Genomic DNA, 22,755 nt, shown 5'->3' on the forward strand with positions numbered 1-22,755 from the left:
TCCATTGTGATCAGTGGAACTTATAGGTAATCATACATACAGCCTTAAGCTTTTTAGAACATACTGATTTTTTTTTCCCATTTTGCCTGGGTCATAGGCTATTTTCTATACTGTACTGGTTTCCTTAAAGCAAAATTGAATCTAGATTTTCTGACTCAATAGTAGTGGCAAGCATTTGATCCTCTCACTGAGGCTGGTTTGCTGAACCTGTAAAAAGAGTTCAAAGCTATTGGCTGGATCTAGTCTGGATTGTTTTAGTGCATATCAGTGACTTCATGATGACAAACATTGTTCAGAAACATATTACCATGGAATAAGAGACATGAAAATGACAGCGGTGGCTTTTCTTGACTTGGTACAAAGCTACTTATATTCTAAGGTTGTTGTTAATAAACCAAGGAGTGGCATTACCAATGGCACTTAAGAACTGTAGTAATTAAAAGGTTTGTAGGCTTAATCTTGTTGCCTTTTATAATACTCTTCCTTCTAAAGCTTGCTATGTCGCTTGTCTCTGATTTGTTCCTTTTCTCCTCCCCCAATTCCACTTTGCTTGAGCTTATACTAGTTATGCAGCACCTTAAAGTGATTCCCTCTTAAAATTGTCTGAAATAACTTATCCAAGCTCATTAACAATATATATACATAATCATCTTAATGAACCAGTTAACATTTGTAACATTTCCTTCATTACATTTCCTTCATTACAAAGTTCACTGGTGTAGAACAAGCACCAGTTTATATAATAGTATTTATTATGCAACCAGTACTTTCATGATTTAAAAGGAGAAACTCTCCTAGTTCAGAAACATCCTGTTCTCATAGAACCAGGCAGGGAGAGGAAGGCAAGTTCACTTTTTTTTACTTCCATAACAATGTGGTCCACCAAATTAGTTCATCTTTCCTAAATTAAACAATAACATACAACAGGTATCATTGGGCTTGATTATTCTCTGCTAATGATTTTCATGTTATTTATATACTGTATCTATAATTTGAATATTAAGGCCTGTTCTGCCGGATGGGTCACAGAAGCAACATTCATGCTGGAGAGCAACCAGCAGTCAGAAGGCGATTACACATGTTAAAGTAGCTTTATATACAGTACTGTATATGAAAATCTGGTTTCCCAGAAAAGATACATGTATCATGAGCATGAAGAGCAACTGCAAGATGTAGCAAGTTACTTTGCGAGGAACAAAATAGGTAGTTGCCCCATTTTACTTTTTCAAGATAAGAGTGATCCAAGGCACATGCATTTGAAGATGTATGAACTCTGTCTTTGGAAAAGTAATACATAATTGAGGTTTTTTTAAAATTGTTTTTATGTATTTAGCTGCTTCATATATGTTTTTGTAAATCACTTTGGGATGGGAGGTGATTCATAAGTGAAATTATTTATTCAGTTATTTTCTTACATTTATGTCCCACTTTCCTTCTGGCATTGAACTCTAGACAGTGTAGCCTCTGGCCGTGCTGCACCCTCCATTTGGTGTGGGCCTCGCCTGTCAGGCCAAACGGGGGCAGTGGCAGGGGGTTCTGCCCTGCCTGCCCCTGGCATATTTAAGGGGGCACCCAGGTGCAGGCCACCCTCTTTGCTCACCCCTCTGCAGTTCTTACACATAATTGAAGATATTTTACTATTCAAAGGCCTCCTCTGACTTCTGAAGCAGCTATGTGTGTTAATTGACAACAAGCTTCCTATTATATACAAAATGAAAGACTCCTTAGCCTCATAACTGATTTATTTGTAATTATTATAGTATAGCTGCAACTTGAAACACAGATTCCCCATGCTTGGGGTAAGGGAAAGAGTTTTTAAGTTTTTTGCCTTGCATGCATTTAATTTGTATGAGTGCAGCTGACCAGCCACCCAGAATGTAAAGCTGTAATTTTGCAAGTTGTGAGTTGACTATATACACTTTGTACCACTGTTATTAACACTCTCCTCCTTGGGGCGGCAGAGAATGAGACCATAAAACACAGAATCGTAGAATTATAGAGTTGGAAGGCATCCTGAGGGTCATCTGGTCCAACATATATAAATCTGCTCATTTAGATTACAACACATAATATATTTGCTTTACTCCTTTTGTCTCTTTAGGTATGATTCTTGCTGGAAGAGCGTACTATGATGGAGTTGCTAAGATAGGAGACATTGCAGTTGCATCACCTGTTTCTAAAGAATTGGGTAAGTATACTAGATTATTCAGATGCACATTCTTCTTGATTCTTAGCAGTAATGTGGGAGCTTATAAGTTTTTTGGGGGGGGCAAACCTAGGTTCTCAGTTGATTATGGAGCCTATGAGAATCTTTGTGAATGCCTTTACATTTCATATATAGTTCTCCTTCTACATTCTGTGAGGGCTGGATTGAATGGTGTTCCCTTCCCATCACCCTGGGCCATCCAACCCCATTAGGTGGAGGGGAATGGGAACCCACCTATCTGCCCTGGCTGCCTAGTGCATCTGCCCTGCCTAAGATTTCCACATTTTTTTCTTGGGAACTGGCCACAATATTTTTGCACACATTTTTAAGTGTCCCGCGTAGACGTACAGGGGTGTCTAAGAGTTGGGGAAGACGAGTTGAGTGGAGTGGGTGGTGAGAAGAGCAGTCATCCTCTCCATGTGATGGGCCAGATCTCGGAAATTGTCTAATCCGTCCCTCAGCTAATTAATTCAAACAATGAATTCCCTAATGTACTTTAAGACTGAAATGTGTGCTTCTTGTCAGTTAGACCAAATAGTGCTGCAGCATTGGGTACATCCTGTATTTTCTTTCTTGTGAAGTTTGAAATGAAGCATGCAACTTGTTGGCAGAAAAAATAGCAGAAAAACAACATTTGCTTTTCATCATGCCTTTCCTGCCACCTTTTCTATTGATAGTACTTTAAATGGGATAATTCAAGATAGTGTTCTCCATATTCTTTCTTCCCCTGGTCTACCAACTAATCTGTTCAAAATTCCTTGCACAGAATAAATTTGAGGAAGAGAGATTTGCCTAATGTAAAAGAGAAAAACAACAGCTCATGTAGAATACAGAGAGCTGTTGAAAAGGGGATTGCAGCTGTACAATCTATGGATTTTTTTTTCTAATTTACAAAAGAAACCAGGGCTTAGGGACTCCTCATATTCTCTTCCCATTCTTTGCTTCTCAAAGGTGAGTTCAAGAATATATTGATATCATCTTCAACTGGCTAGATTAAAGTTTGCTCCTGAGTAATGCTGACTCCTTTGCAATTGCTTATCTTTTTTTCTTTCTTTCTGAAAGCCATCATTGTGTGGTTTGACATTCTGAATTCAGTCAAAGGGAGTGGCAGAATAGCAAACAGTAAAAGGCAAATAATTCATAATGTAGTCACCTTATTTGCTTTGCAAGTTAATTTAGCAATACCTGGATAAATATGACTATAGAAAAACCCACAGGTACTTGAATTCACTTGTGTCTGAGATGTATCAAGCCTTCTAAGTTACAAGAATAACAATGCAATGAATGACAACCACATAAGCAGGAAAAGGAACCTGCAACTGGCAAAGCAACAAAAGTAGATGAAGGGTAGACAAGGGAAGGAGGAGAATAACTAAAGTTATTTCTCTTCTGTTCTTTCCACAAAGACTTTGTGAGCATAGAAATCTTGCTTCCATGGCATACTGTGGGACCAGAAGAGTCAGACAAATGATTACTTGAGATGTATAATGTCTAGCTAGCTACCTATATTTTTGTTGGTGATTGTACTTCTTTTGTAGGTAATAAGTACAAAAAATAAAGGTCTTCAGTATGAATATTGAACAGTTTCTAACTGAATCTCATGAGGCCCATCGGTGGGCATGTGTACTGTGAAACAAATGGCACTGTGTTCAGTGGGATATGCTACTAAGTAAGTGTGCACAGGACTGTAACCTTACATTAAATTTGCACATGCCTTCAACATGCTAAGGTCCTGCCACTTTTAAAATGCATACTGTCCCCAATACAGATGAATGTGAACAGAAGAAATTTCCATATTTTTGAGTAACATAGTTGGGGGGGGTAAATGGTATGGTATATCTGTGCATGTTGTGAAAAGGTTATTTAGCTTATGCACTTGTATTTTGGAAAAAGGAGGGGAACCATGCATATGAAATCCTGTAAACTATAGCATGTTAAGCACGAATCATTTACAATTTTAATGTGTCACTTATGCACATATATACCACCTGAGACTATGATGGGGGCAGGGGCTCACAGCATTAGCACTCAAGAAGATCTTGATTATCTCACAGCCACAGCCTTGGGTTCAAACAAAAATCTAGCATGTCTCTCCCTCTCGGGCTTCTGCCTGTTTCTAGGCCAGCTCTCTCTCTCACCCAACTCTGGCTTTTTCCTTCTCACTACCAGCCAGGTGAAGGAGGAGGGTCCACATCATTGCCCTCTGGCATACAGAGCAGGTTCTTTTCTTATTCTTAGGGTTGTTACCAAGAAGCTGTAGGCTCTTCCAACAGCTGAATCCTCCATTAGATTTTAACCCTTGCTGGATTGAGGAATTAGAAGGGACTCAGGCATACAGCCTAACACCCCGCCTCCGCCCTCCGCCCCCCAAAAGCTCATAACACTATGAATTATGCTGCATCTAAGTTTGGCTCTAATCCACATCAGTCCCCACTACTTTCCTAAAATGTACAACTTATGTTTTGGATGCTCATGTGTGATTTTCTAACTGAGAACTTAAAAACCATCCCATAGGAGTTCCTGTGCACCATTTTTATGTTAGTTGAAAATATGGTTTTGGACTACCTCCAGTTTCATCTCAAAGTGCTTACTGTAGAAATACAAAAGGTCAGAGAACTCTGGACAAAGCACTGTAATATTTTTAGGCATGTGTAAGTAAGCCCTTGAAACATCAGTGGTGCAGCAAGCAAAATTCAGCACTTCCAAAGCAAGGAATAGATTCAATATTTAAAGTAGAGATGCTTGAAGAATTCACCCTCTGCAAATTCCTGTAGTAAATGACCTGATCCAAACCTCTCAAATGACCATAGCTGTCCAACAGATTTTCCACTTTTCTGAGTGTTGTGCTGCAATTTAAAAGTGTAAAAATACATATTGTGATACATGTTTTGAGGTTGTTGTTTTTTTAATCACTGCTTAATGTGGAAAGAATGGAAGTATGGGAAAAACATATGACAGTGACACCAACCATCTCTATTTTAAAGCAGTCTTGAAAAGGATGGAGTGCTTCTATGCACACAGCATAGAAATTTGGTTCTCAGTCATTTCTCTGCCAGCACCCAGCATATAATATATATTTTTTCTTTTACAGGCTATTAATTTGGGGGGCTGTATTAGCCTTACTTTTAATCTCTAAACTAAGTCACTGCCAGATATGCTGCAATAAGGGAGACTTTTCTATGTAAATGATAATTTCTCAAAAATGAATATTTGCACTTCCACCTACCAAAAATAAACTGTCCTAGTCAACCCAGTAGCAATCAACCCCACTTTGCCCTAACAGTCATGAGCACCTCATTTTTGTTTTCTCTCTTTTTTGTAAAGGTGAATCAAGGGAAGCAAAAAGGAGTGGCTCAGGATTGGAAGACAAACTTGTGCAGTGCATAGTTTTCTATATTCTCCTACTTAGGCGGCAATCTTATAAGCACCTCCTTGGTAGAAAGCCACATTAAATCCAAAAGGGTTCACTTCTGAGTTGACAAGGTTGTTCTGTTCACCTTGCAAGCTGCTATGGATTCTGGCCCTATGTGGGAATATTTTTAGATATTGCCTATATACGTAAAAAAGGGAAAGACTTAAAATGTGTACAGTGCAACTAAGAAATGCAAGGCTTAATTGTAAGAATGAAGCAAAGTTTAGTTGTAAACGAACATAAGAGGTTTGATTTAAATCAGTGATCGAAACCTGCCTTTTTTTCTTACTGAATTAAAGGACTTATTTGAACTAGGTATGAGGAACCTCAGGCCTGGGGGCTGAATGTGGCCCTGCAGGTATCTCTTATTGGCCCTGCTCCCTGAGTGCTTTTGTCTGCATAGGGAGGGGTGTGGGTGGGTAGAATCTTCTGACTTTTGCATGGATGGAATGTAGCCTACTCTGCGAAGTTGAGTCACACCTGATGCTGCACCTGCTTTCACCTCTTGCCCGTACCACTTTGGGCATGCGGCCCCTGGAAGATTTTCCATGAGGCAAAGCGGCCCTTGGACTGAAAAAGTTCTGCATCCCTGATTTAAACCCTGACTTGAAGAGTCACAATAAATTTCTACTTGATTCATAGTACATGTTTTCTTTCTGACCAGGCTGAACCGCCTCCCTTGAGATCCCTAGAAATGGAAAAAACCATTCTCTGCTAATTACATGGAAGCTGTGTCATGTGCACACTGTCTGCTTAAGAATCTCAGAATTTGTTACAAATGGGATCAAAGGTCAATTGTTGTGTACTGAAAACCTTAAAAACTAAGTAAAAACTTGGACCTGACCGTATGGGAAACTAAATTGATTGTTTGTAATTTAAACTCTGATCCAAAAGGAAACTTATTTTATGTGATTAGCTCAGTACATGGTGGTAGCTTGAAATGAAAGGTCAAAAGATTGAAGTGAATGTTACATTTGCTACGTAGTGCTGCTTGGTACAGGATGATTCAGTGCTGAAACTGCACTGCAATTTACTTGCAGTCATATAACAAATCTCTAGTCTGCCATTTGGGTCCTATGACTTGTCTATACATCTGACCATAGCCAATGCTTACTCTACCAGTGGTGCATTAAAGGCTGAATCAACTAATGGTTCAGCTTAGACTTGGAGTCCTGGGGACTTGTGCCAGGAGAGACATGCCACAGTTAAATAGGAATTGTATACTGTGTGGCAGCATTTTCCACACTCAAATGAGTATGGGACATGAGTGAGGAGGCAAAATCAGTTTTTGATGATGTTTTTGGTAATAACCCTATGAATAGACAAAGCCTGGGTTTTTCTGAAAATAATGGAATTAAAGTCTCTGACTGCTGCATCCCCAGTTATCTCAGTAAAGTTGCAAAGATGGAAGAAAAGGTGAGGTATGGGAAGTTGGATGTAGGAGTTGCTTTGTAGAGGCAGGGGATATTAAAAAAATGGAGAAGTTGCCAGGTTGGTGTACCCAGTGGGGGCAAGTGAAGTACAGTGGTGCCTCAACTTACGAATTTAATCCGTTCCAAAGGCACCTTCGTAGGTTGAAAAATTTGTAATTCGAAAAGCGCCATTGGAAACGCGATTTCCCATAGTAATGCATTGGAAATGGAAAATTTGTAAGCCGAAGCAACCCCATCAAAAAATTCGTAAGTCGAAAAAACCCTTTCTAAAACCGCCACAGTTTCCATTTGGATGTTGAGGAATTCGTAAGTGTGCGGCCATTTGCCCCATTTGTAAGTCAAAAAATTTGGTTGTTGAGTCGTTCGTAAGTCGAGGTACCACTGTACCTAATTTTTTTAGAAGTGGAGAGCAATTTAGTAAAGGCTGAGAACTACTGAATTTTAAGATGACAGCACATAACGACTTACCTTCAAACAAAAAGTATACTACTAGTTTGTATTGGATTTAGTTAAGCATTCATAGAATGTTGATGTATAGGATAGGCCTGAAAAGATAATGGGTATCCCAGAAAGGGAAGTATTAAATAAACTCAGTTATAAAATAGGAAGCTAAACTTAAGACAGAGTACTAGTGAAAAGAGAGAATGGAATGTATTTTGTATGGAACTATGTTTCTGAACTGAATATTAGCATTTTTTCAAATAGAGAAAATAACTGAGGGTGTGACCAGTTTATATGAGTAAGCAACACCCTACTTTAGTCTATTGCGTGCATACAATGAAGCTTACCTCAGGGGTGGACTTTGGTTATCTTCCTTATCTTACTGTCAGGGGACCACCAGGGGTCAGGGGAGAGTCCAGGAAGTTGGGACCAGGGCTCTCCGATGGAGACGGAGCCTGGGATGCGAGCAGCTCCTGACATCCTTCGGAAGGTGGTGGTGAGGCTCAGGAAGTGGTGCAGAGCCTTGAGGATGTTGAGAGGGCAAGGTTCCCAGAGGGAAGGTTTGAAGGGAAGGTGCCAGAGGAGAAAGCACTGGCTCCTCAGCTGAGCAGTTCGAGTGGAGAGGGTGCTCCCCCAGCCCCATCACCCCAGCAGCGGGGGGGGGGGAAGAGGCGCGAGGAGATTCAAGATGCCAAGGGTGTTCTGTTGGCGAAAGTCCCGACGGGCGGTGCTTCCGGATTCTGATTCGGACTAGGACAGTCATGGATTTTGATGCCCTGTCTTGTACATATGTACCTGTATATAATAAACTCTGTAAAAAGCAGGCAGAGAGTTTGGAGCGTCTTACTCGTGAGAAAGCAACCAGCAGCATTACACTTAACTATATTCACCACTTAATATTTATTTATTTAAAAGCATTTATAAATGACTTAATATTTCAGAAACCACTGAGCAGTGATGAATATGGTAGCCAACAATAGCACAAGATGTATTTTAATGTAACACGACAGATTAGTATTTCAAGCTTCCTATTCCTAATGTAACGATCCAGTCTCCATTCTCCCAGTGGCTTATACAGAATTTCTTGTTTAACCAGTTGACAGACTTAAGATTTAAGTTCCAACCCTGTAGCATTTTGAAAAATAGTATGTATAGCCCTGAGCATATGTACTTGGTGTGTGATACTGCTCTTGAAAAACTAAAATTGTGTGTAAGTGGTTGGCAACATCCAGTAAGAATGCAGTACCTTGAACTTGCTGTCCAAGTACATTTGCACTGAATGCCTTCTCTGAATAAATATTTTCTAAACAACATGAGCTGTTTCCCTTCCAGGTATGAAATATGATAAAAACTTCCTGGTTGCCTGTCCTCTGAGTACTGTGAGAAAGCTAACACTTCTAGTACATTAATACCAAGTTACATAATTGCTTGCATTTGCATTTTAAATAAAGTTCCTCATAGTCTTTTGGGATGGTAGATTATGCTTTTGGCCACAACATTATGCTGGTTATACTAGTCAGTAAAAATTTGAGGTCTATAAAACATGATTGCCAAGACATGAACCTTTTCTGCTCAGGACTTGTCTATGGAGTTGTTTTGCTTTGTTTGTATACTTTTGATGGAACTTATGCAGGCCACCCATGTTACTCTATCCATAGATTTCGCATGATCGTAACAGCTGATATTCTTCATGTGAATTAATTTTGCAGCAAGGATTTATTTACACATACAAACAATCTGTATCTTTATCAAGGGGCAGTACTACAGGGCAGAGAAATATTTGAAATTATATTAGAAAACATGACCATTTGTTTTTCAAAATAACTTTGAAAACGGCTTTCTCCATATTTCTCTATTAATTCCCCCATATATAGTGCAAAATGTAATCTCCCTGTGACAAACTATAACCCTGCGCTAAAGATCTTACTATGTGTGTTGATCAAGTACACATGTATACAAGGCATATTGGCATGCATGTGTGATCAAAGACAAATACTGTATATTCCTGCGTATAAGACTACTTTTTAACCCAGGAAAATCTTCTCAAAAGTCGGGGGTCGTCTTATATGCCGGGTCATATTTCTTATACAGCGAGTATATCCCAAACTCTATATTTTAGCTGGAAAAGTTGGGGGTCGTCTTATACGCCCAGTCATCTTATACGCCGGAACATACGGTAATCATGGAGATAAATAACCCATACCTGTCAAGTTCTCCCTTTTTTAAAGGGAAATTCCCTTATGCTGAATAGGCTTCCTCGCGAGAAAAGGGAAAACTTGACAGCTATGAAATAACCATGGGGCAAATACAGTACTGCAGAACTATTTAAATTATTCAGACATCTTACTTTCTTCTATAACAGGGATGTGTTATCCTCAAACCAGGGCCAGCCTCCCATGAGACACAGTGAGGCACTGAGGGTCACCCCGGGCAGCAAATCCGGGCCTGGGGAGCATGCCTTCACCACCTCTTCCACTGCCAGCACCATGCTAGGGCTTCCCAGGGCTACTGCCAGACAGCTGGAGGGAGGGAGGGGCAGGGTGGCAGGGGTTTGCTTCAAACAGCAAAATATCTTAGGACTACCCTGCCTGAAGCCCTTCAAAGTGTACAGGCAAGCTTTGGAAAACAGTTGAGAGAGACGGTGTTCTACATAACACTTGGGTGCACTGTCCTCTTGACTTTGCAAGCACAGGAAGAACAGTCTCGCCATAGAATTCACATTCTGAGGGCTGGAACAATTTCAGGGACCTGACACCTGTGAGCCTCTAGTCCAATTGAGCATTATATCTGATTTCTTCCATCATCCAGATTAGGACTTTAAATCTAAAATAGTTTCCCTAGGGCTGTTTATGAGCTTTCAGAATAATCTGCAGCTGAAAGAAGACATTTAACATCTGTCAAAAAGAAAAAGCAGTGAGAAAACTTTTTCAGTTTTCCATGAAGCCAGAATTAAGGTTTATTTTGAAAAATACTCCTTTTTATCACTTTTTAATCAATCCACAGTAGGTATTGATGTTTTTGGATAATACACATCAGCATTACAAGAGAATCCTATTTGCAGATCATACAATATTTTGCAATGACCACTTTACATAGGACTACCATGAAGACCGTTTGGAAGCTGCAGCTGGTACAAAATGTGACCACTCAGTCATTGGGTGGGGGGCAATAAAGAAAATGTCCTCATTTTGTATTGGTTGTACTGGCTATGGGTAAATTTCTGGGTCCAATGCAAAGTGTTGGTTAATATTTTTAAAGCCCTGAACAGCTTGGGGCCAAGTTACTTAATGGACAGCCTACGCCCAATATCTTAAGAACTGGCTCAGCCCTGCTTCACTACTTAGATTGATGAATGTGTGTAATGGGGCCTTATCAAAGGTGGCTCTGCAATTATGAAATGCAATTCCTGCAGAGATTAAGAAGGCTAAATTTCTTGAGCTCTTCAAGATGGCTTGAAAAACCTTTTTTCCCTTCAAATTTTTTTGATGCTGGAGATATGAGTGAATGTAGGGATTCACTGGGATGTGGCTAAATTACAATTGTGCTATGCTTGTGATTGCAATATTATTTTGTTGCTGACTGTGTTTTAAAACTTCATGAAATTTCTATTTTAAAATATAGTAAGCCATTTTATGGAGGATTTTCTCAAAGCAGAATATAAATCTCTTAAAGTGAGCAGCTGTGCTCAGCACTGAACGTTCAAAAAATGATGACTCTCATGAGGGAAATGCCCACCCATTGCAACCCATCCTTAGAACTGCAATTGCAATGGGCTATGCAGAGTTCATTCCCTGACATTGTGTTGGATGCCTTGGTGGCAGAGGATGAGAATGCTGTTCTGTTTCTTTTTTACTTGGAAAGGATGCATCTCTGATTTATTACCATGCTCCTATGCTGATCATTACCTTCTCTTGACAAGTCCATGGTGTGTGACAGGAACAAAATAATATTTTTAGTCCCTGCATTTTAGAGCCTTGTCATTGGGGGCCCTAGTGAAAGAAGGAATGTGGCAGAACAACCTATTGGAGACCCAGGAGACATGTTCCTCCCCTCTCACCACTGCCTGTGGGAATTATTCTATAGGGCTCACTTTCCTAGGGCTTAATTTCATCACCAAGTTTCAGAGCTTATCTTAAGTTTCTTATCATGAAGTTCACGAACAAGGAATTCCAAATTTCTAACCACATCCTGTTGCTGATTATCTCTGATCATTGAAACAAACGTCACTGTCTTTTTAGGATTTAGAATTCTACTAACAACCATCCTTGTATCTTCTATCTCGTTTCTTAAGAAACAACCAGCACTTCTGGAAAAGTGGTGCACTGGTTCTTTTAACTCACTCCAAAATCATTTTCACTTCTTAAACATATATATAAACCAGAGCTATGTCTTTGTGAATAAAGAGGAAGTTTTCCTCTTTATGCGGGGACACGGGTGGCGCTGTGGGTTAAACCACAGAGCCTAGGGCTTGCTGATCAGAAGGTCAGTTTGAATCCCCGCGACAGGGTGAGCTCCCGTTGTTCGGTCCCTGCTCGCAGTTCGAAAGCACACCAAAGTGCAAGTAGATAAATAGGTACCACTCCGGCGGGAAGGTAAACAGTGTTTCCGTGCGCTGCTGTGGTTCGCCAGAAGCGGCTTTGTCATGCTGGCCACATGACTTGGAAGCTGTACGCCGACTCCCTCAGCCAATAAAGCGAGATGAGTGCCGCAACCCCAGAGTCGGTCACAACTAGACCTAATGGTCAAGGGTTCCTTTACCTTTACCTTTACCTTTCCTGTATTAATAGATCTTCTAGATAATGCAGTGAATAACGCACATTAATATATCTTTGCTTGGAGATCTGTATTCCAGTCCAACCTCAAATTAGCGCTTAATCTAGGGTCAAAGTGGGTGCACATGACATTAAACTCTCCTTTGTATCCCACGCTTGAAACCGACCTCTTTTTTGGAAGAAAAAAAAGCAGATATTGTGAACAATGTCCTTGCACCAACTTTTTTCCACCCACCCACCCCTGTCTTGTAATATGTAGACGTCAAAGGCACCACATTAAGATGGGGTGGAGTCTTTGCTTAATGCAAGCCTAAATATGATACCCATGAAGCTATATTAGGAAGACAACAGAGCTGAAATGTCTCAATCAACATGAGAAATGGTTATAGCATAGCTGTTTACCGACATTAAAAATTGCACAGTGTATCTTGCTATGTTTGGCAGAAGGGCGGAGGCATTGTGCAAAGTAATGTTGGCAATACGCAAATTCAGGCTTTACTGTCAAATACACTCTGACCCTTCTGGTTTTCTTTCTGCAGCCACACCCACACATCCGGCACAGGCAGCTGCTTATAAACACAAAACACACACACCACTGTAGAATGCATCTGCAGTCATATGTGCAATGATGCACCCTCTGGGGACAAAGAGTTGACATTATCTGCCATAGGTGTGTTCTAACTTAATATTTACATCTCTTAACCTCGTAGGTGTTTCCTCTCGTTGACATTTCTGTTGAGTGCTAATGTGGCCCTGTTGAGTAAAATTCATAGTTTGAAAACTATTGCAGTTCTTTATTTTTACCTAGCATTTCTTAATTTTTCTTCTTCCTCAGTGGAGGGTTTCTATATTATTAGAATTTTCTATAAATGTCTTTCTAAGTATTACTATAAGTTTTTTATATTTGAATGTGCCTAACCACCATCTGAATAGTGGTTGAATTTAATGTAAAGGGGTCAGGTGTGATTTGCCTGCAGGGCCGTCTTAAGTGTACCGGGCGCCGTGGCACGACGATCCCTCCGGCACCCCTCGCGCTCCGCCGGGCAGGGCCAGGCACAGGGGGCAGCCAGAGGGCACGGTGCGACAGGCAGGGAAGTTGCCAGCCGAAGTGGCGGAGCGGCGCTGCAGTCCAGTGAGCCCTAGCTGCCACCCCAGCAGAAGGTTTGCCGACAGCAGAGCATTGTGGGACAGCCCCTGCCTACACTCCTTCAATTTACAGCGAGCACAGACAGCGCTGCCCCACAATGCTCCGTGGTACCTCATGTGCATGCCTGCCCACACTCCTTCAAGTCACAGCGAGCACAGACAGAGCTTCCCCACAATGCTCCATGGCACCTCATTTGCATGCAAGGGTCCAGGTCCCTGTGGGTATCAGGTCCAGGTCTCTGTGGAAAGGCGGATGAGGATCAGCCCATGGGGCAGAGCAAGCAGTGGGGGGGCTGCTCTCGCGTCAGATCTGTTGTCCGCAGACCGTATTTCTCGGCTATTTTGGGGGCACCGCCCTTCTCTTTTGTTAAATACAGGCAGCCCTGTTCCTCTTCCTTGCCGCCCCTCGATGGAGGCAGCTCCGCCGCTACTGCTGCCGCCTCACTTCAGCCACCGCTGCTGGGAAAGGAGCGAAGCGGGTGAGGCGGAGGCGCAGGCGGCTCCATGTGCCTCAATGTACCCTCTGCTGAACGGGCACCCTAGCGCACCACGCCAATCAGCCCAGTGGGAAGGACGGCCCTGTTTGCCTGTGCTGACTATTATTGCACAAACAGACACCCATCTACTCTGGAGATCCTCTCTTACCTACTTGCTTAAACAATGTCAGACTCTTGGGCATGTTCAGACCTGTGGCTGAGCAGTATTAGATTTTCTTTTGTACTTGCAGTCCTTGCAGTTTTGAAGTCCACACAAGCAGTCTATTCATTCAGGCTTTGAAAAGATAAGACTGCCCTCTGTAGTTGGGTAGTAGATGTTATTCTATATAGTGGTTTGTTGAAATGTCACAAGAGTAAGCAAAAGCCACTTCCTCATTCATATGGGAGTTGTCATCAATTGCCCCACCCCCAGCTGCAGTCCCCTGTGTAACATGCCATGTTGTTTCGTAGGATGATCTCAGGATTGGGGGGGGGGCTCGAAGAGTTGCAGCGTATATGCAGTTCTTTGGATCAAAGCTTATATATCAGTCTTCTTTAATTAGAAATATGCATCAATTAGTATAAAACCATGCCTTGAACAAAAAAAGGCCCAGAGAACAGATATTGCAACTACCTTGCCAAGTAGAAAAACAAATGCTGTGTTTTATTCATACATTATTTAACAATGCACCTGCTTGGTTTTTATTGTTTTTTTAATACCAAAATTACTCGCAGTAATGTGCCTATCAATTTTAAATGAGGCAAGATGGATATGTTATTTATATTTACTTGTATTTGCATCAATCATAAGCTTTTAATATCCATGGATATAAATATGTTAAATCCTGGGGGAAATATTAAGTGAATAGGTTTATTTGAAATTATTTGAATGTTTTTTGCTGATAGATGTGCAAATGATAATGGGCGTTATAAGCTGCATATCTGACATGCACATATGACTGATATTAAAGTCTGATTTTTAGAGAGGACTGGGTTGTTGTTGTTTTAAAAAGCATATTCTGACATACATAAAGAAGGGGTATATTTTCTGTTGTCTATTGTGGTGTGGAATTTTTTTTAAAAAAACACATTAATTCTCCTTACTCTAGTATGAAGGGCAGTCTGAATCTGGAATGAATTTTCGGTTATGCTAATGAAATGTGGAAAGGGTATTAAGAGAGAAAGCTTTCCACCAGATGCGCTACATTCAGAAGACACAACCTAACTTAACCAGTACTTTTATATTTTCCCATCTGCCATACTTGAGAGACAGATTTCCTGCTTGCAGTTCTGCACACCTGTTATAAACAGACTTCACATGCTTCACAATGCTTTGTTGTGTCACATTATAAAGCACAGCTGAGGCTTAATAATATGACTTTAAAATCTGCTAACTGTGGGCATTTACATAAAGGAGCACAACTTGTCCTACCATTTGCGCCTTACTAAGCTCTCTGAGATTACTATGGTTTCACTGTAAAAATATTGACTCATGACACAAGGGAAAATAGGTTAACCAGTGCATACGTCTGCATGTTGACAACAAGGCTCTTAGAAGGATGTTGTAGAAGAAGAAATGAGTCAGGTGTCTAAAATGAGAGGCTTAAACACTTGCTTTAATTTCCCAGTTATATTAGTCCTTCAAAATGTTGAAGTGTAAAAAAAAAAAAGTTTTCAGGAATAGCAATGTAACACACTGTTTCTCTGAGATGTTCAGTCAGGCTGAGTGCTACTGAGACTAGAATAACAACATCTGAAAGTCAGGTTTTCCAGTCTTGACCTGCCAGGTAAATGAGTTGTTTTATTGAACATTTACATGATGGTGGCAGGAAAAGCCAGAGGAAGGGAGTGTACAGGGGTGGGGAGGGTTGAGCCAGCACACAACCTTGTTGGATTACTGTCAGTACTTTAAGTTCCAGGTTCTACTGCATTAATCTTTGCAAAAGTGCCAGCCTTTGGTTAGCTGTGTTGCTGTGGCAGCAAATTCTCAAAAGCATGTACTGTATGAGCGAAGCTGAAAAAAGCAGGCCCTGAACTTTATTCATTAAATGTAGTTGAAATTAACCAGTCTGTTTTACATTGTAAATTAGATTCCTTTATTATTTCATTATGTCTACAAATATGCATTCTTATGGCCATGTAGTCTAATGTCCTCCTCTGCAGTCCTGCCTATACCGGTAGTACTTAAATCCCATTTAAGTAGGTGGGGCTTGCCCATCCATAGCTAAGGACAGAATTATGCTCAGCCTTATCCTTAATGTCATTTGCAAAACAGGTTATAAGTATTCTTAATTTTTCAGGTGGAGGAGCTGAGGCAGAGACAGTGTGCTACTAATATGGCAGAAGAGGAAGGGCATGTATAAATTAGACATCCCAACACTTTGCTGTTGTAATAGTTAATGTGGAAGGTGGATAAATAAGGACGAGGATTCAATAACCTCCTGAACCCTTATTCCTGTTGCCATAAGCAGAAGGAAGTGGTTTTGACAGACTGTGTTGCTCTTTAGCCATAGTTGCACTGCCACCCAGCTGTGGTCCATTCAGGATCTCTGTGGCACGATGCAAAAAACAACAACAACAAAGATCATAGGTAGATGTTGGGCTGCTGAAGAAATACAACCTGTGCTGTTAATAATGATTGTGCAGCAGAGGTTGGGCAGCAGAACACTAGCAGGGGGACAGGTTAATAGCAAAAGAGTTTGTAGATCTTCTTGCATATGTGTTTAGGCTGAACACATGAATGGGCAACAGCATCACACCTGCTGTCCCTGCCCTCCATTGCAGAAAGAACCCCTTATTGAGAGAACCAGCACTAGTGGTGGAGCAATCTTTTCTCTGATGAACAGCTACCAGATTTTTAGAAGACATCTGAAGACAGCCCTGTTTAGGGAGGCTTTTAATGTTTAATAGATTACTGTATTTTCTTTTTCTGTTGGAAGCCGCCCAGAGTGGCTGGGGAAACCCAGCCAGATGGGCGGCGTATAAATAATAAATTATTATTATTATTATTATTGTTGTTGTTGTTGTTGTTGTTATTATAGCATATAAAATCATAGAATTGTAGAGTCGGAATGGACCCTAAGGGCTATCTAGTCCAACCCCTTGCAATGCAGGAATCTCAACTAAAGTACCCATGAGAGATGGCTATCCAGCCTCTACTTAAAAACCTCCAAGGAAGGAGACTCCACCATCTTCCAAGGGAGTCTGTTCCACTCTCAAACAGCTCTTACTGTCAGAAAGTTCTTTCTGATGTTTAGTCAAAATCTCCTTTCTTGTAACTTGAAACCATTGGTTTAGGTCCTAGCCTCCTGAGCAGAGAAAACAAGCTTGCTCCATCCCTCAAACGTTCCTCATAAGGCTTGGCTTCCAGACCCTGGATCATCTTGGTTGCCCTCCTCCACACATTTCGTCTTCTCAATATCCTTCATAAATTGTGGCACCCAGAACTGGATACACTACTCCAAGTGTAGTCTGTGATCTGTACACTATACTTCTGTACAGATTTTCCTCTTCTCCTCCTTCTGCACAAATTTTATATTTGTGCAGCTGGTTATTCCTGCCTTAGTGAGAAGCTTACATTTGTCCCTGTTGAAATTTATTTTGTTAGTTTTGGCCCAATTCTCCAATCTGTTAAGGTAATATTGAATCCCGATTCTGTATTCTGCAGCATTAGCTAGCCTTCCCAGTTTCATGTCATCTGCAAATTTGATGAGAATCCCCTCAATTCCTTCATGCAAGTTGTTTATAAATATGAACAACCACTAGCCCAGGACAGAACCTTGCAGCACCCCACTTGTCCTTTTTCTCCAGGATGTTGAGCAACTATTAGTGAGCACTCTTTGGGTTCGGTCAGACAACCAGCTACAAATCCACCTAAGTTACCTCGTTCAACCCACATTTTACCAGCTTCTCTATAAGAATATTATACGGGACTTTGTCAAAAGTCTTACTGAAATCAAGATACATTACGTCCATAACATTACCCTGATCCACCAAGCTTAAAGGTAAAGGGTAAAGGGACCCCTGACCATTAGGTCCAGTCGTGACCGACTCTGGGGTTGCGCGCTCATCTCGCATTATTGGCCGAGGGAGCCGGCGTATAGCTTCCAGGTCATGTGGCCAGCATGACAAAGCCGCCTCTGGCAAACCAGAGCAGCACATGGAAACGCCGTTTACCTTCCCGCTGTAGCGGTTCCTATTTATCTACTTGCATTTTGACGTGCTTTCGAACTGCTAGGTTGGCAGGAGCTGGGACCAAGCAACGGGAGCTCACCCCGTCACAGGGATTCGAACCGCCGACCTTCTGATCAGCAAGCCCTAGGCTCAGTGGTTTAACCCACAGCGCCACCTGGGTCCCCACCAAGCTTATAGCTCAATAAAAGAAAGAAAGAAATGCAATGTAATGTAATGTTTATAAGGTAGTATTGTAAAATATATTGGTGTCAATTAGCGTCGTGAGTAACAGTGGCCATGTATAATTTTACTCTAAAATTTGTTTTGCTGTTTGTGGCAAGGGATCGAGAAAGAATAACCAGATATACTATGTACTGTTAAATGCTTCTATTTACTGTCTTTCATCATAAAAGTTACCAGAACAGGAAAAAAAATGTTAACTGCACTCCCCTTGAAGGAGCAGCATGTAGTCTGAGCTAGTTCTTGATCCAGCTAAGTGGATGCTCAGAAGGTACCTTTTTCCAGCTATGGCTGCTGCACCAGCTGTCACCCTATCTGGATCAAGATAGTCTTACCAAAGTAACCCATGCACTAGTAAGTTCCTGATTAGATTATTATAATGCATTCTACATGGGCCTGATTTTGAAGATGTTAGAGAAGCTGCAACAAGTACAGAACACAGCCACCAATGTTGAGCAGAGCAGTTAATTGAACTATTATAATCCTGACTTTACAAGCACTGGTTGCCAATACTCCACTGAGTCCACTTCAACTGAACACCTACCTCTTCACCTGGTATTTTGGTGGTGGCTGGTTTGTTTTGGCCCACTGTAATTGGGAAATGACCATCTGTTGTATGTTTTGATGTGATTTGATTCAGTTTTATCTAGTTTAATTTGTCATACCATGCTTTAATCTATAAATAGCCACGTTTGTAACATAGGGATCACAAATGATGAACAGTATAAAAATTAATTAATTGTGTTTGTCAACAGGGCATGTTCTCATAGAAATTTCTATTGCACAGAAGAAACTGAATGACAGCTTAGAAGAAAGTGTAAGTAAATACCCATGCAATATGTTAATATTTTTTTTTAAAACCTATTTTTTTTGGGGGGGGACCTTTGTGTGTAAACTAACTCTTTGACTACACGGTTATCCATTTACTCTTGCAGTTCAAGAAATTCCATAAAGAGATTATATCTGAGCTGGAGAAGAAGACTGAACTAGATGTAAAATACATGAATGTAAGTATATTGTTTTTCAGTGCCAGAGAAGATTAATCATTTATATGATTATCTTATCGTATGTGCTACTTAGTGTTGGCAAATATCACAAGAAATTACTTCCTCGAAGCAGGTTGGGAAGGTTTTACACATGTGGAGCAGAGCCCCTGTGCTTACAGCAATTTTCATGATTTAGGGCACAAAGTTCAGTCCTTAATATCTCTGTTGATGTTTATAGTATAGAAACTTTGCCAGTCTACACGTGTTGTCTTCAAGGCTGAAACGTTAAGAATTCCAACAATCCTAAATTACATTTATCCTGATTTGTACATATAGCTATAATTAAGGTGTTTTGGGTTACTAGATGTTATATATTCAGATTTTACCTATTTTTATATCTCATGAAGATATTTTAAAAAATAAAACAAGTATTAAAGCTAAGATATTAACCAGTCAAAGGAAGGCTAATAATGGCATATTTATTGTTGTATTATGCAGTGGCTCAGTTATTAAATTTTTGTAGTGGAGAATAGCTGACGGTCAGACACTATGAGTTAAGTCAAACAGTCAAGGGCCTGATCATGCATCTCAAGCAGCAGCTTTGTGGACCTACAGTACAGGTTAAACTTTAAAAAATTATTTCAGTAATGCAACTTTTTATTTTTTATTTTTATTTTAATTTTTACAAATGCTTTCTTTTGGTAATTCCACAGTCAATAATACAAAAATAAACATCACTATTACATTTCATTAATTACATTCCATTTATAATTGACCTGCCTAACGACAAATAATTACAATTACAACAAATAAAGGCTTGACATATCTTGCTTTGCATGTCATACATCTATCTCATACTGTATATTGGTTTCACCTTTTAAGTTGCGTTACTGAAATAAATGCACTTTTCAATGATATTCTACTTTTCCAAGTTCTACATGTATATGAAAGTGATGCAATATTCAGAATCCTGATGTTAGGCTTTCATCTTTTGAATACTTTCACATTGGTAATTGCCTTACCAAAACCAACTTGATCAAAGTAAAATAAAGCCCACCTTCACAGAAATAGTCTTAGATATCCTGCGGACCTATGGAAGGCATTTAAGATGCAAAAATACATGAGAGCAAAAACTTGATCAGCCAATTTTATTTATTTTATTAAACATATTTGTAATCTTGTCCTTCACTTAAAGGTCCCAGTATGGAATTACATACCCTGAAATCCAAAAGATTAAACAAAAGCATTAAAGCACATAAAACCAAATGCAAATATCCAGTTACAAGTTAAAACAGAAACAGAAATTCTATTAGCGCATATATCCCTATCCCAAATCTTGGCAAAGAGTTGCTTCTTCACCTGACAGTGAAAAGGCAGCAATGTCATAGTGAGATACAACACAAAGGGAAGGTTGTTCCAAAGGCATGGGGCTACTGCAGGAAAAAAAACCCCACTCATGGGTCTCCACCCCGCAAATCTCATTTAGCATGAGGACCACAAGCAAGGTTCCCCCTGCAGATCTCAAAGCCCTGGTTTCTCAGTATGGGAATATAATCTCTCAATTTTTTGAATACATACACCAGCTAGTTCCTATGTTTTTTTTAAAAAAAAAACTAATTAAAATAGTAGCATTTGGACATCTGCTGGGATAAAAACAGTGGTGTCGGCCTATGAAAGGGTTTGATGAACAGGAACTTTACTACATTTGTCTTGTCTGAAAGTTCAGCAGGTATGAGCACAGATACTGGGTAGAACAAAACCCAGAACGAAACAAAAAATCACTGGCTATCAACTTAATTCACATATTCTTAATAGTTTTGCTTGTGCTTATCAACAATGATAGAATTACAAGTATGAAACATTCTCATAGCTGGATTACTTTAGCATATTGCTAGAAAAATAAAAATCTGCCACAAACTGAGGACTGAATGTATAAACTGTGTGATATCTTGATGAATTTTCCCAAGAAACCCATACTGAGTATGGCAGATAAGGTAGTTTTGTGGCTAATGGTGGCCTGTTACAGAACTCTTGTGAATTGGCTTAAGGGCTGGATATGAGTCTCTGACTTAAACAGAATATTGTAGGATAATAGTCAACTTTTATGACATAGCTGAATGACACAGGAAATTAAGTAGAGAGAAGTTTCCATTAGGAAAATCTGTTGGGGAGGATTTCATGTATTTATATTTTGAATACTGTACTGTATAAACATTTTTAATGAACCATGTCAATAGGCATGTATCATGTGTAACTTGTGAAATGATTAGATACCTGCTTTAAATGTCATTTTGAGGAAGACGTTCTGTGCCAGTCAGTCAGATATTCCATTGCATCAACCCAAGGTCACCGGAGTTTCTGAGAGCACAGGCAGATATTTGCATACATAAGTGAGAGGCATTTTTAAAAGACCAGGATTATATTCATTTTGCTCTAAAGCAAGAAACATCAATCCCCTTCTTTTTAGTTCTAAGATCCTTGGCAGATTTAGCAACTGTTCCGTGTGTTGTCTATAAGATGACAGCAATACTGTACATACAAAATCTTGAACAAATACAGCTCAGAATGTTTTCATTCTCAAGTTTCTTTTGAAAAACTATTTATTTATGTTTGGCTGCTCTAATGTTTTCCACGTGAAAGTTGCTGATGCTAGATTGAGGAAACAAACTGCAGCACATTCTTATTCTTATTTATTTAATTTGCATACCACCCTTCATCCGTAGATCTCAGGGCGGTCTACAGCATAAAAAAACAATATAAAAACACCAAATCCATGATAAAAACAAGAACAAAAAACAAACCAATAAACCTCCCTTCCTCCTCCCACAAACACATTTAAAAGGGGTATAAGATGCTAATACGCCAAAGGTCTGGTTGAAGAACATTTTTGCCTGGTACCTAAAAGTATATAATGAAGGCACCAGCGGAACCTCCCTGGGCAGAACATTTCACAGACGGAGCCACTGCAGAAAAAGCCCGTTCTCATGTTGCCACCCTCCAGACCTCTTGTGAGGGAGGCACACAGTCATTGTATTGCTTTTTTTGCTACTACTGTATAGCAGAATGATACTTGTTTTATATTATTATGCTGGCATTGGTTGCATATGTACATCCTAAATAATTTGCTTGCTGTAACAGGGAGCTGAGCTTCCAACGTCATCAGCTAATTATTATATTCTAATATAAGATTTCTGAATGCTTTGATTGCAGGCTACTTTGAAGAGATACCAGAATGAACATAGAAGCAAATTGGATTCTTTGGAAAAATCTCAGGCTGAACTGAAGAAAATCCGAAGGAAAAGTCAAGGAGGAAGGAATGCAACAAAATATGAGCATAAAGAAACTGAGGTTAGTGCACTCCCCTGGTGCCTTCCCATTGCAACCCCTTGTACCACATCTAACTGTGATGGGAAGGAGGAGAATGGGAAAGCCCGATGAGCGAGTGGCTTCAGCTCATGAAATTCTAGATC

At 40.1% G+C, this 22,755-nt stretch overlaps 1 protein-coding gene across 1 annotated transcript in view; it reads left to right on the forward strand.

Moving 5' to 3' along the window:
- BAIAP2L1 (BAR/IMD domain containing adaptor protein 2 like 1) overlaps window positions 1-22,755 on the forward strand; it is a 70,090-nt gene that overhangs the window by 23,282 nt on the left and 24,053 nt on the right. The window contains exons 3-6 of the mRNA XM_035130832.2: window positions 2,102-2,188; window positions 19,055-19,116; window positions 19,235-19,306; window positions 22,496-22,633. Coding sequence (XP_034986723.1) covers window positions 2,102-2,188; window positions 19,055-19,116; window positions 19,235-19,306; window positions 22,496-22,633 — 359 coding nt within the window. The remainder of the gene's footprint in view (window positions 1-2,101; window positions 2,189-19,054; window positions 19,117-19,234; window positions 19,307-22,495; window positions 22,634-22,755) is intronic.

The sequence above is a fragment of the Zootoca vivipara genome, chromosome 14, assembly GCF_963506605.1.
Source record: "Zootoca vivipara chromosome 14, rZooViv1.1, whole genome shotgun sequence".
Taxonomy (NCBI): domain Eukaryota; kingdom Metazoa; phylum Chordata; class Lepidosauria; order Squamata; family Lacertidae; genus Zootoca; species Zootoca vivipara.